The sequence below is a fragment of the Lonchura striata genome, chromosome 1, assembly GCF_046129695.1.
Source record: "Lonchura striata isolate bLonStr1 chromosome 1, bLonStr1.mat, whole genome shotgun sequence".
NCBI lineage: Eukaryota > Metazoa > Chordata > Aves > Passeriformes > Estrildidae > Lonchura > Lonchura striata.
This window is the reverse complement of record NC_134603.1, coordinates 5,971,452-5,992,823: the sequence shown is the minus strand read 5'-3', so window position 1 is coordinate 5,992,823 and position 21,372 is coordinate 5,971,452. Positions and strand designations below refer to the sequence as shown.

The window sequence follows — 21,372 nt, the reverse complement described above, 5'->3', positions numbered from 1 at the left end:
AGACCTGTGACATTGCAAATGTTTGTAAAAATTTTTTTCAACTATCTCTGGCTGTCAGAAGAAATTACTTCCAAAGGCTTACAAAGGATAAGAGTTCTTTCTTCTTGCCCTGTTTATTTCATTGTGTTCTACCTCTCAAGCAAAGATGGAAAAAGAAGCAGCTTATTTTTGTATGGGTAATTCACACCACATTCAGCTCTCCCAGCAGTTTGATTCATCATCCTCAGTCAGTAGTGGTTCCCTGACTTACCCCCAAAACATTAAGGACTGCACCTCTGGAGGAACAAACCAGAGATTTATTGGCTGCCCACAAGCCCTGCATGAAGCACTGCAGTGGTGACTAAATGGGTTGAACCACTCACTTAAAAAATTAGTTAGCTAAATTTTACAAGAAGCTTGCAAGGGAATTTTGGAACTATAAAACTTTCCAGAGTCTATATATTAAGGGTCTCAAGAGTGCTTTAAAGAGATTCTTGCTATAAACCTTTTTTTCCACTGATGTTACAGCTGGGATTCAAGCAGCACTTCATGCTGACCCAATTTTCTCCTCACCAGATCCCCATATTCCAGTAGGGAGAGCAGCTAAAAGCTTAAGCTAATGAACAGATCTTACCCCAGCATGAAAGAGGCATCTTCCAGCAAACCTAGTACCTTCCAGGTCATACTCAATAAGGTGGCTTAGAGCACATTTTAGATGGTCTCAGTTTTATAAAATTTATATACCAGATTTAACCCTGGTACATGATGCCACCACTCAGACTGTTGGTTTACCGCTCCTGGTTTGCTTACTCTCCTTCACAGCACTGGAAGACACAATTTCTACTTTTCCTTGGCCCCAGGAAAGGAGCAAGACACAGGAGTCCCATGCAGACCACAAAAAGGAGTTTGATGTCAGCTCGGTACCAATCCATATTTGGGATTATGAGGAGCAGAAACGTTACTTGAGGTATACAATGGAGCTATACTTCAAAAAAGAGCAATCTTCCAGAGGCAGTGAGGCAGGTGAACAAGTAGTAACTGAACTGAAATATGGGGCCACTCTTTTGAAAACATCAGTCTAAAGTTTCAGCCAAAACAGAGGGGAAAAATACAGCACTTGGTATCTTTACACAAGAAAGAAAAGATAACACTTCAGGAAAGGAAAAATTAATATAAACCAGTAAGAAAACTATGCCAAAGATAGGAGAGCGAATTAAAAAAAAAAGAAGCAAGTAAGTGAATACACAATCCTAGCCACCCCACCTGGTGTAAAGGCTGTTGTAATCTAACCCCCAGCATGCTGTAAAAACAGGAAATAAATTCATGTATACAGCAGCTGCCTCTGAGGCAGCACCTTTCAACATCTGATCCCATGTTAATAACACATCACTTTATGTGGTGCATTGTTCTGTTTATCTACATCTGTCCCCAGCTTCTCTCTTACCCTTCTGCCTCTTCAGTTTTCAAACAGTTGCAAGTGGCATATTGAACAACACTGAAAGCTGGTTTTGACATGAACTCTTTGGCTCATTGCTGAAGGCTTTTCTTGTGTTGAAGTCATCTCCATTTTCTCAGTAATGGATGCTCGGCTTGGTGCCACAGGCCCTCTTTCAGCTCCTTCCTGCTCCAGTGATTTACAAGATTAAACAGGGGTTCATTACTCCTTTGATGTCCTTTGTGTGCCAGATAGGCTTGTACCAGCTGAATTACCTGAGACTATTTGAATTAGGTTCTGGTTTTAATTAGTTCTCTATTTTGAAAGCCTCTTTTGAGTTCCTCAGGTGTCAAGGTGCTCTGTGTTCCTCCAGAAAACCATGAAATGGCACATGTGGAAAATCATCCCTTGGGATAGCAGTGGGGAAGGGAGGACCTCAGTACAAGCAGTTATTTTTTATTTTTAGTATTACTTTTAAGGTAAAAAAATATATTTAGGGAAAAACATCTTACTAAGACCTGCAAGATTTTCCCTGTAATGCTGCCTGGGCTGTAAGAAAACTTGACCAATAAGCTCTTCATGAAAATAAAAATATTCCCATTAATTTTAGATGTGGTGAACAAAGCATAGCATGAAAGCAGGCAAGGGACTACTCTTTAGGAGACTGGCAAGGTTGCTTATGCCAGGTGACCAGTACAAAACAGATTAGACCTACCCCAAAACCTGTGCACTGTTGTCATTGGAGAGAATTCTCATCAGACAGATTAATTTAACTCCAAGAATTAGGAATATTTTGTTCAGATTCTATATATGCCTTCTTCCCTTTATGTGTCCACAACAACCTGAAAGCTTGCACTGATAAAAAATCCATGGGATAGTTTCTGAAGGAGAATTAATCTAAAATATTTGGACTGAAAAATATCTAAAAGTATATCACAGTTAGACAACCTATTAGTCTTTTTATAGCCAAAGGATTAGTTGCTTCTTGGGCTATGAACAGTCAAAATTGAATTTATTTCCTTTTCATCAATCTCAAATGCACTGGAATAAGAAAACTGCCTAGATTGTTTAACTTCTGGGAGAAAGCAAATACTACCAGTCAAAGAATCATTTTCATGCCCATGATTAACTCTTGCTAAACCTTCTTTGTGAATGCAGATGTCAGAATTTGTCACTGCTGGGACTCAGACCAGAGAAAGGTTTTCACAGGGACTGTTCTGCTGTTACCAGTTTACCTTCTGCAGAAGCACATTTTAAAGTAAATTCAGTTTTCCTTTTCCATATTTCCTAAAATTTTTGAGAAGCTCAGCCAGACTACATACTCCAGACCTGATATTGCCAGATCATTCACAGTGTCAGGAATCCACTGAGATCCATGGCCTTATGTAACAGCTACTAAGAAAAAGGATTAATTTAAAACATGTTTTTTTCTAATTGAAAGATCTCACCCCAGCTCTCTTGGTGTCACCCTGGTTGTGCATACTTTAGAGGATGCCTCAGTATTTCCAGTCTCCTAATCCCAATGCACACTTTGGTGACTCCCCACTCCCTGTTGGGGTGACTGTGCATTTTTTCACTCACCAATTCTTCAGTTTCCTGTAGAAGGGAAATTCCTTGGCACACAAACCCTAGAGAAGCCAAGGTTCCCATGTGGGATAACAGGTGGGTCTGGACACTGGGCATGCACAGTTTTCAGCCAGCACACAGGACTGTAGTGGCTATGCTTAGAACCACAAATGATTTATTGGTAATTATTGTCCTGCTTGACCTGTTGCGGTTTTTTAGAGTTACTGGATATTAAAATGCCTTTGAACACAAGTGAACCACTTGTCAACCTCTGAAAAACTTCAAAGACTTTTTAAATGCAGTGTTCTAGGCTACAGTGTTGAGATTAACTATTGCATAGTAGAATGGTAGAATCACAGGATTATTAAGGTTGAGAAGATCTCTAATATTGAGTCCAACCATTAACCTAACACTGCCAGGTTCATCACTGAGCCATGTCCCCCACGTGCCACATCTGCATGCCTTTAGAATCCTTCCAGGGGTGATGATTTCACCAGTTCCCTGGTCAGCCTGTTCCAATGCTTGATCCTCTTATCAGTGAAGATATTTTCCCTAATATCAAATCAAAACTTCCCCTGGCACAGCTTGAGGCCATTTCCTCTGGGCACTTGTTACCTGGCATGAGACAGTCCTGTGACTAGTTACAGGTCAGCTGTTCCTTTCCCTATTTGCTTCTCAGGAGTTACATCCAATATTGCCAGATGTCTGCAGGTCAGGAACTCAGTTTCAAATTCAGCTCAGACCAGTTTCACATTTTCTGGGGGACTCCCTAGAGAAAGTGTGGAGGGAGGAGGAAATAAGAAGCCCTGAGCCCCCTCCCATTAGCACCTCCCAGTGATGGGTCACTGAAAAGCACGAGAGCACAGTGACTGTGCCACAGCACAGCAAAGCTTCATCCTTGTGCCCCATCTCTCACAAATGTCTCACGCAGCTGCTTCCAGTCCTGCCTGTGTGTGCATAACCCCGAGGATGGAGAGGAGAGTGGCAGTGTCTGCACCAAGAGCAGCACTGCACACGGGCAGTCTCTGCTGCTGACCACTCTGTCTCTGCATCCCATGTCCCAAGGCAGTGATCCCTCACAAATCCCTGCAGCTCTTCATGGACTATTCGCTGGCACCTTGGGGGCTGACCAAGGAGACTGCCAAGTGCAAAGGGAGGGCACAATGCCTGTCACACAGGCACCACAAATACACTTCTTTCCCCAGGAGGACATTGGTCGAATGTGCTCATCCTGCAGGTCCAGCAGCCTGGACACTCCAGTTTTCTCATACATGCTTTAGTGGACAGATATAAATAGTCCCAGGGATATTGTAATTAGCTAGAGAGTCACTGGCATCTCTGGAATGTGAACCCTATGCTGCAAACCACAGGAACTGGAGACACACTGACAGCTAAACACAGCCACTGCAGTCTGTAATTGTAGGGGACTAGTTTTACAACCAGTGCCTTCCTCAGAAAATGCCTAAACACCCTTTACAGAGTCACAGAAAAACACACAGGTCATAAAAGTTTTGGAACTTTGGTCATTTTCACATGGAGGTTTTGGAGACAGGGAAGAGAGTTGCAGGCTGAGGTCAGTCTGTGGTACAACCCATAATGCAATTTCTGCTGCTGTTCACACACACAGCCTGTGTGGTTACTTAGGAGTTAAAGTCAGGGCTTTCATGTTCTCCCTTGCCCCATTAACACCATCCAGTGTGGGATGTTTGATGCCACATGCCGGCTGGAATTGTCCTTCCCCAGGGTTTATTTTTCTTAGCACTCTGTGGAAATCTCTTCAGGCCTTTCTTTACTTCCATGGCAGAGTCCCCTGAAAGCAGCAGCCAGTATCTGTGGAGGAGTATTATCTCCTCTGGTAATGTTCAGGACTAGAGCTCAGCTCATTCTTAATTCTAGGGATCATCCAGATTCCTGCAACCAAATCCCATATCCAGCAGGTCTAGTCTAAAATACAAATAATTCAAATGTGAAGTCTTAAAATCTCAAGTATAATTCATTTTAAGTAACATACATAGGTAGCTTTGATGAAATATTATGGCTCCTAAAAATACACAAAGGTCACATCTGCAGGATGCAAAATATTATCATTGTGTTTTCCTGTTTGGTCATGACCCTTTCTTAAATGCTGATGGAATGAAAATGACAATTCAGCATAATAAGAGGTACTAAATACAATAAGGGGGGGGAGGGGGTGTTATTGAGCATTTTAGGGCAGATGAGTTAAACCTTCTTTCGTCTTTATTTCTCTTCCAAAAAACCCATTTGAAACATAGTGCCCACAAGAATGCTCTAAGTATTTTGTTTAAACCATTATTAAGCATTAGCTTGAAATATCAGACTTCCTGGAAGATAAAGTGATATTCTAAGTAGATTCCTTGTTTTTTTTCAAAATTCTCTGTTTATTTCTAATGCATTCAGCAACATATTCAGTGTTATATTCTGAATTCACATGTTATGTACTGTTAAGCAGATGCTGCTTCACTTCACTGACAAAATTTTCTCAGTAGTAAAGCTGCCTATATATTCCTGCTCATGCAACCCTTCCTGAATGCTACAGCTGGAGATTTCTTATTTAAATGCTTTGAGACCAGAGGGTCAGAGAGTACAAACCTCTGCTCTGAGAGGACTCAGGACTATCCATCACCGTTCCTTTGTCTCCATTAGTACTACTTCACCTCTTGTCCCAGTGCTTCATATCTCTGACAGCTTCAAGCCTTCTTCTGATGTCTTGAATATATGTCTTAAACAGCTGATAGTCATTTCCTATGGCTGCCTTTGTCCTTCAGCTTGAGTGGTTCCCCTATCTCCCTGCTGCTGTTCTCCTGATTTATTAGCAAGAACAATATTATCTCCCCTTTCCACCTGCACACTGCAAGATTACCCAAACCCAGGATTTTAATTGCCTCTCTCTGGCTCCTGAACACACTAAGAGCTCCTCAAGGCCAAATCCATCTTTTCTGAACTAAGGAGGTCTGAGCAAACTTTTCTAGATGAGCAGCAACCAAAATCCCTGTCCAGACTCAGGAATTATTCCCTGCTCTACCTTGTCCAGTTTCAACCTTTGCATTTTCCCCAGCTTTACAGAACTGTGATGTGCAAACATTTGCTGACTAAGACCCCATCCGTTCCCACAGAAGGAGTTTATAGTTTATAATTCTGATATTGATCCATACCTACCAAAACAGGCCTTTTAAACTGACCAGGTTAGTTGGAAAAAAATCCTTGAGTTTTGGAGCCATTGATCCTGATCCATAGAGTGGAAAGTCACAGGGGAGATTAGATTTAAAACTAGACCCTGAAGGACTTCATCACTGAACACACTCTAACTCATTTTTCCCTTTTCTAGAAACTTCATTATTCTCCCTGCCAGGCAGTTTCTACCTCATTTTACATTTATTTATCTCTACCTTTTTTCACTTTAGCAGTGACTTTCAGTGCAGTACTCAACAAAAGCAGATAGATGAGATTTACTTAGTCTTGTTTGTCTAAAGAAAAGAAATAATCTGTCTTTTAAAAGGAAAACACTAGTTTAGAGCATTGGCTCTCCTCCAGATCACAATGGGGTTTTTTGATGTAGCTATTTGATTCTGCAAGGAGCCACCCTCACTCCTATTCTCAGCCTCTGACTTAACGAAATCCCACAAATCTTCCATCTCAGCCACACCACTGTTTCCCTTTATCTCACATAGTTCCTCCTTTTATAGCTAATATTATGTTTTGGCTTCTATTTTTACTTCTGCTGATACAGAGTGACTCAATTCATCCACCTAAATGCAAACAGAGAACTAAACATATCAGGTCATGATATAACTTGGATGCAGGCAGGGTAGACAAGAAAGGGCTGGAACAGGTGATGCCTTGTGGGAAACAATTGTCTGTGCCTTCTGCTACTGCATTTCACCCAATAAAAATATAAGAAAAAAAATCCTCAAAAAGATTTTTGGCACTCAGACCATCAGTTCTGAGGTCTTGTCCCTCTCTGAGAAAGGAAAAGGTGTTAAATCTAAGATTTTAAATGTCCTTTGCCCTGTCCCCAAAATGAGGTTTACTGCAACTTCTATTCTGTGAGACTGTGCTTTGTGTTCATCTATTAACAAGCTTGTGCAAGATATAGCTCTGAAATTAAATTTAATTAATTAAATGCTGTAACTAATCTGTTGTTAAGACACTGAATGCAACAGTAAACATTTACAGTGAACAGATATCCCTTAGGTTAAATAAATGACAGTCCTGAATTATCAGCCCGATCAGATGTTGCAAAAAATTAACTTCTGCTTATGGAATTACTTAGCATAGTGGGTAAAAAAAAATCACTGTGATACTGACCAAACTGGAAGAGTGCCCAGAGGATCTGTGAAGTGTCCATCTTTAGAGAAACTGAGAACTCAATTATACAAGTTCCTCAGATGTCTGATGTAATTTAAAATGGGCCAAATTTTGAAGAAGACCTTATTTTGAGTGAGAGCTTGGACTAGATGATTTCCATAGGACCCTTCCAACCTGAACTAACATACAGATCTAAGAAAGCAAAGTCATTTTTTATGTTAACATTCTGAATATTGACTTCTCTCCTAGGAGGGAAGAAGGACTTGAAGATAAAAGGAAAAAATACCTCACAAATATTACAGAAGAGCCTAAGAGTCTATATATATGTATATGTATATACACACATATGTAAATATTACTGCATATAGGCATGTACACCTAAAAACTTTGGTGCCAGATCTGAATTGGGATTCCTGTCCTGTACATTGCTCAATAAAAGAGATATTTTAGAAATCTAAAAAAAAGCATAGGGTCTACTAGTTAGCACTTGAATCAAAATTCAGATAAACATGAACTGGAAATAGGAACCACTTGTAGCTCCATTCTTCTGGAAAGAATCACATGGAAGGTGATCATCTGAGAAGAGACTCACTCCTCCTACTCATTCTGAGCAGCAGCTTCCACTGCAGACAGGTTCATTCAGAATCAGGAGGGCTGAGTTGCTCTAAAGTTTGCCCAGTCCAGAGACAGGAGGACTTTCAGGACAGGTTAATGTAAGACCCAGCAACAGACAGCAGCTCAAAATAGGTGTTTGGGGATAATCTGCCTGGGTCTAATGATCACATAAGGTGTTACCACCCAACATTATCACAGGCTCAGATGCAATCAGACTTCAGCCAAAATAAGCTACCCACAGACAGCACAGTTGGGGCTGGTATTTTGTGCAGGCAATGAAAATCCTAATTCCAAGTGAGTAGCCAAGCTGTCAAACAGGGAGCATTTCTACTCATAATCAAGCTGCAGAAGAACCTTCAGCCTCCCACTGCAGTGACTTATGTCCTTGGGTCAGTCACAATATTCCCAATGCCACCTTGATGGGCATCTTTTCCCTGCCAACAGCTCAAGCAGTCTTGGGAGGCTAGAAAAGAGGCCATGCAAATATCTAACATTAAGTTCTTTAACTGGCTGAAAAGATATATCAGACCTCACAGAAAAACAGAGCTATCACCAGACTGTATTTCCCCTTCATCTCTCACCAGTGCTTCAGAAAATCTTTCATTTATATAAATGCACACATAAACCTTTCTCCAGTGCTAATTACCCCTGTGCTTGGATTTACACAACAATCACAGATCAAATAAATGGACATTAAAACTCACTAAATGTGCAGCGGTGAGAAAAGTGATCTCCAGGACTTATTGCACTCCACTAAGCTTCACTGGCTTTTTAATTTGATGCCATATCAAAAGAAAGTTTGTGATTAATTTGGTGTTGGCTGTCAACAGATAACTCATTTGGAGCCCCACAGTTTCTAATACACTTCTTCACCACTGAACATGTGTTGGAATAAGAAAATTCCATCCAGGAAAGGTGTAATGAATCAGAGCACCGCACAAGAAATGTACAGTTATGCTGTTTCAGTTCCCAGAGGGACAGCAGAAAAGTGCGTCTGTTTACCTGGGATCTCATCAGTGCCCCCATTGGTGTGCTTGAACCGGTCTCCTTCCACGTGGACATTTGGACACAGGACATCTGAAAAGCAAGAGAACCAGTACAAAATTACCCCAAGGTAACCCATCATTTTGGAGGCTGCAGAACTAACAAAGGCTGATCTTCTGGGTTTTGTTCAGAACTTGCACGTGGCACCTCAGCAGTAATTCCATCCCAGGTTCTGCCCATCCGAAATGCCCTTCCTCTTCCCTATAGCCTGACTTCATGATGGACAAGAGACCCAGTGCACCATGTCTTGTTTTGAGCACTTTTTTCTGCCTGACCAGACAGGAAGACACAACAGATGAACTGAGCCTTCCCATCAGCTGGGACAACACTCTGGGTTTGTGTCTTTCTCCTGTCATGAATCTGCATGAAAGTCACAAAAATACTTAAGAAAATACAGAATGTGCTTCCACTCTCAGCTTGGCAGGAAGGAAAGTTCTGAAAAGCCAGCTGACATTGAGGTGCTGCCCAAACTTTTCAGAAAGGACAGCTCCTGCTCTGGAAAACCTCCCTGACTTTGTTCAAGCAGAAGTTGGAGTTAAATGACTAAAATTTTGCAGAGTATCCACCCCTACACACAGGTTTTAAAAAGTCATGAAAGTACCCAGTCTTTGTCAGCCATTTCTCATGATCCCAATTAGTGTCAACACAATTGCAGATAAATGCATTTCCACAGACAACTGTCTAGGTATCCACCCCTGCCCTGCCAAGTCTTTGAAATCACTTTTATTTATGCTTTCTTTTCCCAAATCAATAGGTTATTGAACACTTGTAAACAATGGGGACAGGTAGCTCAAGGGATCAGTTTAATGAGAAGTACTGGTGGAGATACCGGGTCTGTACATGTTCAATATTATAACAATAACAAAACAACAATAACAATAGTAACAACAACAATAATAAATAGATATCATTATATGTATCACACTGGACTTATTAGAGGGCCATAAAGATGATCTGAGGCCTGAAGCACCTCTCCTGTGAAAACAGGCTGAGAGGGCTTGGGTTGTTCAGCCTGGAGAAGGGAAAGACCTTCCAGGAAGACCTGATAGCATCTTCCACAAATTCAAAGGGGCTTTCAAAAAGTGTGGAAGGGACCTTTCACATGGGCAGATAGTGACAGGAACAATCTTTTATTACCCCTTAAAGAGCTGTAACCTCACTTCTGCCTGTATTTTACAAATGTCTATGCTCCTTTTGACTCCTCCCCTCCTGCCTGCATCTAAGGAAGGAACATAAATAGCTGACAAGGGAAAGAAGTTTATTGCAATGCTCACTTTCCAGTACTTTCCAGCCACAAAATAATTCATGGAGGCTTGAATGAGGTTGGTATTTTCCCCATCTCATCCAGCACATCCATCAGTCCCAAGGAGCCACCAGGTCGCATTGCCAGACCCAGGGCTGCATTGTTGGGAAGGCAGGACAAAAGCTGCTCTTCTGTTGGAGTCTTTCTATGAAACCCTGACACAGGTGAACATTCTAGTCTCAAAGAGCATTTACACTCATTTTTTTCTGCTACTGCCAGGCAAAACTCTGAGCAAACACTTGTTATGCTCAGAGGATTTGCAGCAATGAGCACCCACTGAAAATGGCAGAGACAGTAAAGAAATCTGCACTGCAGCTAAGGCTACGCTAATTTGTAAATCTTTACAGATTTACAGAAGAGAAATTATAGATGTCTGACCTGAGCTTTCAGCCTCTGCTCCTTTTTACATCCTCTGCTTGCAGTTGCCTTTAAATATGTATTGTTTAAAACTTCTTTCTTGTCTGCAACCTTATAGAATATTCTGTCAATCATCTGTTTTATCCAAAATTTTTATCAGCAAAAAGTTTGCATGAGGTTCGTGGAAATTTTTAATAGCACCAGAAGTGCTAAAAATCCCTTTACAGTTTCACCAGGAATGATGACTTTCCACTGACACCTGCTACATGAGATCAGTCAGTTTTTAATCCATTGTAGAGTGCTACTTTTTAATGCAAATGCAATTCAATACATAGTAACCATGCCTAAGAAAAATGTACTTTATTAAAGAACAAATGTATTTTATCAAGGTAGTTACCATATCAACCAAGCTGTAACTCTGCTGAAGAAAATTAGTTGTGTTAGTAATGACCTCTTTCTCATAAAATTATAATTCTTGAATAGGGATACATAATAATTCCCTCTCTGTAATACTTTATTCACTGGCTTCAATATCAAATATTACTTTTTTGTGAGTGAGATCAGGAAATTGCTCTATACCTACATATATGGACCATTTTTTCAACTTCTAATAGTTTTACATTATCATCATTTCAAAGGCCCATCATTAGAGGGACTAGGAAGCTCTGTGTATGTAAATTTGCAGATGACACCAAGCTGAGTGATGCAGCTGACACACCTGGAGGATGGGACCACCCAGAAGGACCTGGACAAGCTCCAGAAGTGGCTCATGGAAATCTCATCAGGTTTAACAAGAGCAGATGCTGGTACTGCACTTGGGCTGGGGCAGCTCCTGGTACCCATCCAGGCTGGGGAATGAAGGGGCTGAGAGCAGCCCTGCCCAGGGGGACCTGGCGGTGCAGAGGGTGAGAGGCTGGGCAGGAGCTGTCCCTGTGCCTGGCAGCCCAGGAACCCTCTGTGTCCTTGGTTTGCCAGAGCTTCTTGTTGAAGGAAGAATTTCTGAAAGTAATTTAACTGCAGATACCCCCTTTCTGTAAGCAAATCCCACTGAGATCTGTTTGATGAGGAGGGACTTAAGCCTTGCTTTCATAGAACCTTCCCTATGGAAAAAAATCCCAAAGCCCTCAAATATTTTAAATGCAAGAGACAATATGTCCTACAGAGTACATGTTCTGTAAAGAGACGTGTCAGAAGAATATGTTGGCTCAGAAACATTCACTAACACTAAAATAATATTAAATAAGGCATTTTAGTTAAAATGTAACAACTGGGCTGCAAGTTTGGAAAAGTGATCTGATTGAAATGGGATGGAAAACAAAGGGGAAATAAAAGACAATCAGAAAGGAGTGGAGACAAAAACGTCGGTGGAGAAGGGAAGGGAAGGGAAGGGAAGGGAAGGGAAGGGAAGGGAAGGGAAGGGAAGGGATTCCTAAAGAGAGAGGTAGAGATGGAAGTGAAATGGCAGTATTATATCTGTTATAGCAATTCCTGGCCAAGAATGGTGTGATTCTGCTGCCCCTTAAGTCTTTCTATAGAGAAACCTTCCCTGTAAAGTGACAAACACAAATTCCCATTGCCAGCTTTCCATCCTTGTGTCCACAGGACTCTACTGAAACAGTTTCTTACTTTTCATTTTAATTCTTTCAAGGATAAGCAAGCCCTCAGCTGCCAAGGGCTCCTCTGGGGACTGGTGTATAATGAATGCTGAACATGTGTAGCTGTCAAGTTCCACAAGAATAAAGTAGAGAGGTGAGAATGGAAACACAAGAAGGTTAAAGCAAACATTATTTATTATCATGTTTCTTTTTTTTTTTTTTTTTCCTTTCCAGAAAACAGAAAAATCCTGAGAATTTCAGGATTCCAGAATCTCAGCAGCACACAGTGCATTGGCAAAGATTTAGACACTCTGGATCTTCATCATTATTCCATTCCCACAAGAAAAATTCTCTAGTTTCTCTCAAAAGGTGTGATACTCCCAATCCAAATATTTGAGTTGTGTAATCCCCTGACACTGAGGTTTAGCCCCTCGTAATCTTGTCCATGAATAATGGGCAAATGCAGGGCAAATGCAGACTTCCCTAAAAGTTGTCTCCCAAAACTTTATGGGCAGAAAAACTTTACAGGCAGACAGCCCGGTAAGAAAGAGGAATTTGGGTTAAGGGGTGGGTGGGTTTCATATTGTTACGTAGATAGTACTGCAAATTTTTTCTACATTGAAATAATTTTCCCATTGAAGATTGCACTTAAAGGGGAAGGGGCCTGGTGAGAAAATTTTTTCTTAAAGTCAAGAATATTTCATGAAAGCAGTTTCTCAGAGGAGCTTTCCCAGAGCCCATTAGCTCTGTTCTTTAATTATGCAGGCGGTTCTCTGTGCAGCAGTTCCTCCAGCACTTCTAATTTCCTGCAGTCAGTTGATGACTCCTATATATAGTACTACCTTTATTTGTTCTTCGCTTTTCTTTTATAAAACACTGCACATAGACCATTTTATAGCCTCCAAATTTAAGGTTTTTTTCCCCCTCACTCTTTTAAAAATGCTTCTTTTGAAAGAATGCCTCCACGCTCTGCCCATATTAACTGAATATTTTTTGGCAAATGTTTGTTGTCAGATATTCTTTTCCTGCAAATAACCCAATCCATAAAGTGCCAACCACCATGGAAACAAATTTATAAGGAAAAACGTGGCATTCTTTTCAGCTACAGTGGCAGGCAGCCCTGACAGTGTAATGATACTGCAATAGTATCTGTACTAACATTATAATTTGTAGCAAGATGTAGGTACAACAGAGCATCACAGCAATTATATTATTACACCTTGCAGCTTAATGCCTTGTGCAACTCTCCTTTCCTTTCTGAAATCGCACTGAATCTTCACACCATGGAGTCTGAAGTCCATCAGTGCCAGGAAAATCACTTGTTTGTGGCTGCCACAATCAGCCAAGGTTGATTAAGTCTTTTTTCCTTCAAATAATGCCTACATTGATGCTGGATGAGGTTTCCATATTTGCTCTCACACAAAGGCTCTCTGTCACTACAGTGGTAGAATCAGAGCATCAAGGAGTGCTTTGGGCTGGAAGGGACCTTAAAGATCCTTCTGATCATCTTAAAGATCCTCTGTTTCCAACCCCTCTGCCATGGGCGAGGACACCTTTCACTAGACCAGGTTTCACAGGGCCCCCTCCAACCTGACCTTGAACACTTCCAGGGATCCAGCATCCACAGCTTCTCTAGCTGACATGTTCCAGTACCTCACCACCCTGTGAATAATTTCTTCATGATATCTAATATAAGCCTGCCTTCTTCCAATTTAAAACCATTACCCTTTTTCTATCACTACAAACCCTTGCCAAAAAAACCCTCCCCAGCTCCCTTATAGAGCTGATAAATGCTTGTGATGAAATGAAAATGGAATAGAAAGCCCTCACCACAGTACAGCTTTCAGGTAGAGAAAACACAGCCACAGCCCACCATACTCCTCATAAGTCTGTCCCATTTTTCCACTAAAACATTATTCTGAAAATGCCCAGCGCCCAGCTGAACTGCTCAGGCTCCCCTGTCTGCTGAGAAAGTTCCTGACTTCAGTGGGACTCTGGGGATCTGTGTCCACAGGGCTCCCTCCCCTCTTCCAGCACACTGGCCAGAAAAACTGAATTCCTGTGTGACCATCCATTCAGTGCTGGCACTGCTCAGCAGATGGTGTGTTCCACACAGAGAGTGAGCAAAATTACTGCAGGGCATTATACCCCAGAAAGCTCCCATGCAACACTCATTTAAGGTCCCAGGCAAGAAGATACTCTTCTTTGAAAGGCTCTTTCTATAGAATGGAGAAACAGGGCTCCTTCAAAGAGCAATTCAGAGCAGAAACCCAATTTAGGTGCCCTGATGTAGCCCTGAAATAGCCACTTTCTTCCCATTCTTTCTAGGGAAAATCTAGGAACATATAGTTCCCAAATTAGACATCTATCAAAGGCACCAGAGTTACATCCATCCAATTAAAACAAGCATGGTTGGGTGCATTCCTGGGCATTGAGGCCAAGGCATGTTCAAGCCCGTATCTATGCTAGCAAATGGATTTAGCCTCCAAAACGAGAAGGCTGCTGACCAGGAACACTCCCTGGCATGTTGGAAGTACCCATCTGGGCCCCAGAAATGTTCCAGTGGAGTGTCAGCTTGCCTGGGGCAAAACGTGCCAGACCCCAGGGCAGAGGAGTGTATTCCACTGCCCTGGAATGCTTCTGGCCACATTTACAGTTACTAGTTGAGATATAGCCCATAAAAATCAACCTTTGCTAAGAGTTCTCTAATGCAGATCAAAAGCAACAATGCTAATTGATTTTATCCTCCCAGGCCACCAATCCTTAAATGCATTCAGTGGAAATGGGAAAGTGGGAAGGGGGCTCCATGCACTGCAAAGAAATACTGTATCCTATTTAAATAGGGACAGCAGGAATGCAGGGAGTTCTGGAATTTGCAAAGCACTTGAAGTCCTTTTGAAGGTAATAAAGTAAATTTAATAAAAAAGGTTAAATTCTTCTTCTACATTTTTTTCCTGTCCTGCCTCACTTACACTGGAGCTTCACATCGGAGAGATGTGACAAATGCTGTTTTGCCCACAATGTGGCAGGCTGCACTCTGCATTTATACCATCTTCTAACCCTCGATCTAAGCATCTCTTTCTTCTTTTGTTACTATCAATTGCCTTTTTTATTTTTCTTTTCTCTGTGCTTTTGGATCTTGATTCCGTGCTACTAAAGGTAGCTCCCATCCCAACAGCACACAAGAAGTGACACCTACACACCTCCACCAGCACAGGGAATCCTTTACAGCCCATCAGCCCCATCTCGAGGCTGACCCCATAATCTAACCCTAAGCTCAGTTTCAGACGCCCTTTAAAATTTTCTAGAGAAGTTCCTGAATCTTGGTGAGGACTCCTCTTTCCAAAGGACACCTGCACTGCAGGATGCTCAGAGAACCTCTCCCTCTCTCATGCACCCACACAAATGCTAGAAACTCGTACTATGACTGGCAGCAGGAGTATATTGTCAAGAGGACTGATGCAATTAGCATCGTTTAAGTGAGCAACATACAGAATTAATTTGCACATGCTCCCACAGGGAATAAGTGGCACTCTGGGAACTATGGAAATAGCATCAGGCCTTGGCACTTCCAGGCTAATTTGCTTGTGTCTGCCCCTAAACAAACACAGAGACTGTGTGCCAAGGAGCTTGTAGGCAAACAGCACAAAGTTTGGAGGAAAGCAATTAGCAGCTGCTCTCCATCCAGGCCAGGAGCTGTGCTCTGGGGCACGAGTCCACCTCCTTCTCTCATTCTGGGGAAGAGGTGAAGCTCCACCATGCTAAGTGTCCTTGACTGGAGTGAGCCACGGGGTTTCTCCTGAGTGGCCAACCACTGCCTTAGCAGATGAATTGCCATGAGCATGTCTTCATGCTAATGACCTGTAAAATATTTAACGGGATGACAGGATGGAGCTGAACTGGAGCACACTCTCCAGGAGCCAGCAGCCACAGCAGCAAGCCCTTCCCCAGTAGCTGCTCTATTGGCACAGATGGAACATGTCACTCCTGATGCAGCTGCTGGGCTCTTTGGCACAATTTTAGGTGCTTGCTGCCTGTACCTCAGAGGCTGGAGAGAACAGGGTGCTGCAAGGCTAAAAAGGTTTCCTGCTTGGCCTTGTGTCCCAGATGAAGAGCACAGATCAAAGGTACAGCTCACCTGGCTGTGGGGAGACCAAGCCACCCCACCTGCAAATGAGGATCCCAAGAGTGCAGAAAGAAGAGATCAGCACACAAGGCCTCTCTGGGGTACAGGTGGGAATGAGCAGTCTGTGGATGGAACAGAAAGAACTCCAGGTAGATTGTCCCACCTGTCCAGCACCTCACAGCTGCAGAACTGCCAAGCGTAAAAAAATTCCATCATTCTCTCTCCCCTTCTCACTCATTAAGGTTTAGAAAATAAAGTTTTTATATTCTTGGATTTTGCACCATTGGACATGGATCAATTCCAATATCCACCTGTGTAATGAACAAAGAGATTTCTATGGTGTGTAAGAAGACCCAAGGTAAAACATCTGTGCTTTACACTCCTTTAAAAACTTACAAAGACCAGTACCACACATGGAAATGCTGGTTGTAGAAACAGGAGAAGTATTTCACAAACACAAGCAGATCTTTCTTATTTTTTTTATCCTGTGCTATTAAACAAGTAATATGGAAGCAAAATTCTGCCAACAGCAAATTTCACAACAGGGAGCTGGTAGCAGCAGTAACAAAAAATGCAAAATCTCTTACAGCAATGACTGATTTTAGGATGGACTCAAATGTTATAAAATTCTATCAACATATAAAAGGTGGGGGGTTTTATTTGGTTTTTAAGTAGCAATTCTGTCTTAGTCCTGTGATTGAAATGACTGGGATGATTAAAAATAAACTTGGTGTGAAGCTCCAGTATGTTGGTTCTCACTGAATAGGAACAATACAGTATTTCTGCTATAAAACCCCATCAATCTCACTTGCACTGGGCATTCACCAAAGGCACATTCCCCAGATGAGCCCAATGGAGCAGTGCAGCTACAGATCTGCTGAAGCCATCAGTTCCCACCGCTGGCTGGAGGGACAAGGCAGTCTATCCATTATCCTCCCATGTGCCACAACACAGAGACAAGAGCATGGAGTCTCCTCATCTGAGCACTTCCGGAAAGCTGAGATGTCAAGCCACAGTTTATAATTGACTTCAAAAAAAAAAAGCAAACAAAAAAATAAATCCTTGGCAGACCACAAATGTTATTTTATTTGTTAAATTCCCATAAAAGCAATTACTTGTCCAGAATAATAACAAGAAATTCAGGTAAAGCATTCTGTTCCCTCACAGTAGTTCCAGAAGTGAATTAATTAGAAGCAACTTGTTTCAAAGCTCATGGCTTTTCAGCTGATCAATAAATATACACTAGCTGTTCTCAAATAAGTTCCAAGAGAGAAATATAGCTCAAGGATTAGTTTAAGAAGGACTCTGACTGCCATTACTCTTCTGGTGTAATTATACAACTGCAAATTGAACAGTATCTTCTTCCATGTGAGTATTTCTGGGGGTTACTGTAACTGTGGCTTTGGGACTCTGACCAGCAGCAGTATAAATATATCATAAGAGGAAAGCAAAGAAATTTCTGTATAAATACAAGACATGACTCAGCTGGCTAAGAGTTTGATTATATTTTGGAAAGAATTGTAACATCAGATTTGCAAAATGGAGACAGTTCAAGAAAAGTAAGTTACTTTAAGTTTCCTCTTAGAAGAAACCAGGTTAAAATCACATCCTGGCTGAAGGATGCTATTTTATGGATGCACCTCAGCAAACTCAGAAGTTTGCCTGGTTGCTCTCATCCTGTTGAAATTGGCCTTTCCTGGACAGAGCATGGAACTGGCCACACAGAGGCAGAAGGTAGTGGCAGGCATGTGCCAGCCCCAGGACCAGCCAGAGAAAACAGTGGGGTACTTCTGTGGTGGTACAGATCTTCAGAAGAAATCCTTTAAGAGGAAGACATGCATCAGATAATCTTCATGGGGTTAAACCCTGGGGACACCAATGGAAACAGCTTGAGGATGATTGATCATGGGGGAAAAAGGACTTGTCCAAGATCAGATGCCACCACAAGCTGCTGGCTCTCAGAGCTCTATCTCTGCCTTCCAGAGTGCTACAGAGTACATCAGGAAAAAGAAATTACTTAAAATGAGTGAAAGATGGCAGGAGCAAGCCCAGTGTTCACTTCTTTACCTCCAAAGGATTTAAACAGACCATTGATATCTGTAAAGGTCTTAACACATTTAAAGACCTTTAGGACACCATCTGGGTTTTTCAGCTTTCAGACACACCTAAAAACAGCGAGGTTGAAAGCACTGGGTTCATTTCTGACTTAAATTTTGAAAGGTAACTTCAATCCTATGCTAATTTTATCCAAACAGCTTGATTCATCTGCCAATTCCAAACATGCCACCAGACCCAAAATTTCTGAGGGGGTTTGAATAAGATCTGGGTTCTTCCTTCCCATGGGCACTTCAGCAATCTCTCTTCAGAAGCCTAAAAGCAGCCAAAAGAAAAGCAATTTAACCAGAAGTGGTTTTGAGGGCATCTGCCCCCTCCACACTCTGCTAAACAAAGGATGTAACAAGTGGACCCTGGAAAATAAGGATTTGTGAGCAATAAATAAAAGCAGGCACAACCTGGGCTACGATACTCAAGTCAGGTGCAGATAGTTCAATTTCCCCTCTCTTTCCTACCTACTGAGTTTTCCCTGCTCAAAAATGTCAACCACTCATTTTTAAGGAGGTCTAAGAAGGTATTTCAGACAAGACAACTGTGCAAGAAGGGAAAAGGGAAAGAATCAAACTGGAGCACAAAAAAGAAAGGAGTCAAGCAGGAGAAAGCACATGGGCATCAATCAGCCTCTATAGCCCTGCCACCTATGACTACTGAGATCTTCAATCCCCACTAAAAGCTTATCCGTGCCAGGAAAAAGAAAATTTATCAATCCCTCTACATTAGTTACAGGGCTGCCACAGTGTGTCATACACCTGTGCTGTCTTACTCACACACCTGGAATCAAATTGTGCTATTGTGCCAGTCTGCCAGCAGCACAACCCAAGCTTCCCCACAGACATGCCAGGATGAGTTAATGCTGTAAAACTTTCAGCTGCACAGCCACAAAAGGCCCATCCCAGTGTGAGAGGATCTGTGTTTCCAGAAGACCTGCAAAGTCAGCCCAGTGGTACCCGTCCCCATTGTCCCTCTCCAGGGAGCTGAGCACACTGACTCTCCAAAGGGGAACATGGTTTGCATTGATTTTTTAAAACATATTAAGCAATTGATATTTTGAACAAAAACCAGAACTTCTTCACATTGCAAAAACCCCCAAGCTCAAAATAAAACATTTTAATAGCTTCAAAGATGTTTTTCCCAATCCTTCTCCATGATCAAAAACTCATCTAAATTGGTTTTGCCCAGAAGTTTTGATCTTGATGAATTAGTGTTTTCCCTATGACAGGCATTTAATTAAGAGATCCCAAATCAATTCTGAGAGGTTTCTTTTCCTCCAAAACACAATGTCTACTAGCCCATGCACCTAGGGGTATATGGTGTGGGAGTGGGATAATTTCAGCTGCTGTCAGCTAGGAATGACAGATTTGGAATTGACATTTCAATCTGAAATAAAATGAAATTGCAGGCAGAAGTATAATGTATTAGCTCAAGAGCTTCTGATGAGTCCTGAAGGACAACATTCAGCATTGTTCTCATTGTGCATGCGCCTCTCCAGCCTGAGAAGGAAAGGGGTTTCAGAAAATGTCTTGTGGCCTCAGGAAAGGAGATTTGCTGCATTGTATCAGATGCCTCAGAAGCAGTTCAGCGAGTTTTCTGTAGTAAAACTGATTCCCACAAAGTGTTTTTTCAGGGTCAATAAACATTTTAAAGCACATCCAACAGGCTTGGGTTTTTAAATTTTTTTTTTTATTTACACATCACTAAATTTTTCCAAGGATCTCTGAAACCTGCCTTTCAAATTTAGGCCAAAGACCAATTCATTTCTTTCCTCTTGGACTTTTTTCTCCTCCCTAAGGGATGCTTTTGCAGAGGATATGCTGGGAATTGCTGCATCAGCTGGGGATGCATAGATGGGAAGTGGAATTTCACAGTCAGTTCTTCATCCTCAGTCTGCATCACTTGGTGTGGGGATCCTTTAGGATTCTCTTCAGCACAGCCACTTTGGGGGTTTCACCTTTGTACAGTGCTAAAGTGAAGATGCTCTCATTGCACCGAAGAGACACACAGGCACTGAGAACCAGCCAGACCCTTCTTCTTTGATGTTTTTTTTAACCCTGTCCTATAAAAAGAACTGAATCACAGAATCATTAAGATTGTTAAAGAACTCCAAGATCATTGACTCCTACATCTTAACCACCATGTCCATTAAGCAGCATCACAAAGTTCACTCATTTTTTTCAAATTTTCAGGGATGATGACTCCACCACTTCACTGGGAGGTCTGTTCCAATTCTTAGACAGTCTCTCAGTGAAGAATATTTTCCTAATATCCAACCTATCTTCTTAAGTAATCCTCCCTCTTTCTGCACTGACAGAAAGGTAGATTATAACATGTAGAGTTGATGCCTCAAAAAGTAATTATTGGAGATTTTTAACAATTATTTCCTGGACTTTACAAAGGAGTGTATTAAGCAAAGCAAAATAAAAGCAAGGCCAGAGCTTGGCTGGGGTATCCATGTGTCTTTGCACACAAAGAGAGAACAGCCAGGAGGGCTCACAAACACCCAGTAAAGGACAGGGCAACCAGCTTTGTTTTTTTATCGGGAGAACTAGAGAAAATCAATGCTGCAGGGTCATTCCCAGTTGCCCATAAGATCCAGAGGCAATGGAGAAGGTGTGGCTTAATGCTACAGAGGAGTTAGACATCTGTGCAACTACTGAGCAATCAGAGCTGTTATTTCACCTGGATCACAGATTCTATCCCTCAAGGAAGATGGAAAAATGACATTTCAGCTTTACTTCTTGGGGAAGTTGCCTATTCAGCAAGGTTTGACTTGCAGTTATGTTATGCATGCAGAGGGAGAACTGGAAGAAAAGCTAATGTCATGACAGGAACTGGAATACTAAGGAAGTTCCCAGCTTCCTTTTGCAGCTCCTCCCCTCTTAAAGAGAGACTTCAGCTGTAAATGAACGTGGTG

General features: G+C 41.8%; 1 protein-coding gene across 1 annotated transcript in view; it reads right to left on the bottom strand.

Annotated features, from left to right (window-relative positions):
• COL22A1 (collagen type XXII alpha 1 chain) overlaps positions 1–21,372 on the bottom strand; it is a 219,088-nt gene that overhangs the window by 145,482 nt on the left and 52,234 nt on the right. Inside the window, exon 4 of the mRNA XM_021532468.2 lies at positions 8,924–8,998. Coding sequence (XP_021388143.2) covers positions 8,924–8,998 — 75 coding nt within the window. The remainder of the gene's footprint in view (positions 1–8,923; positions 8,999–21,372) is intronic.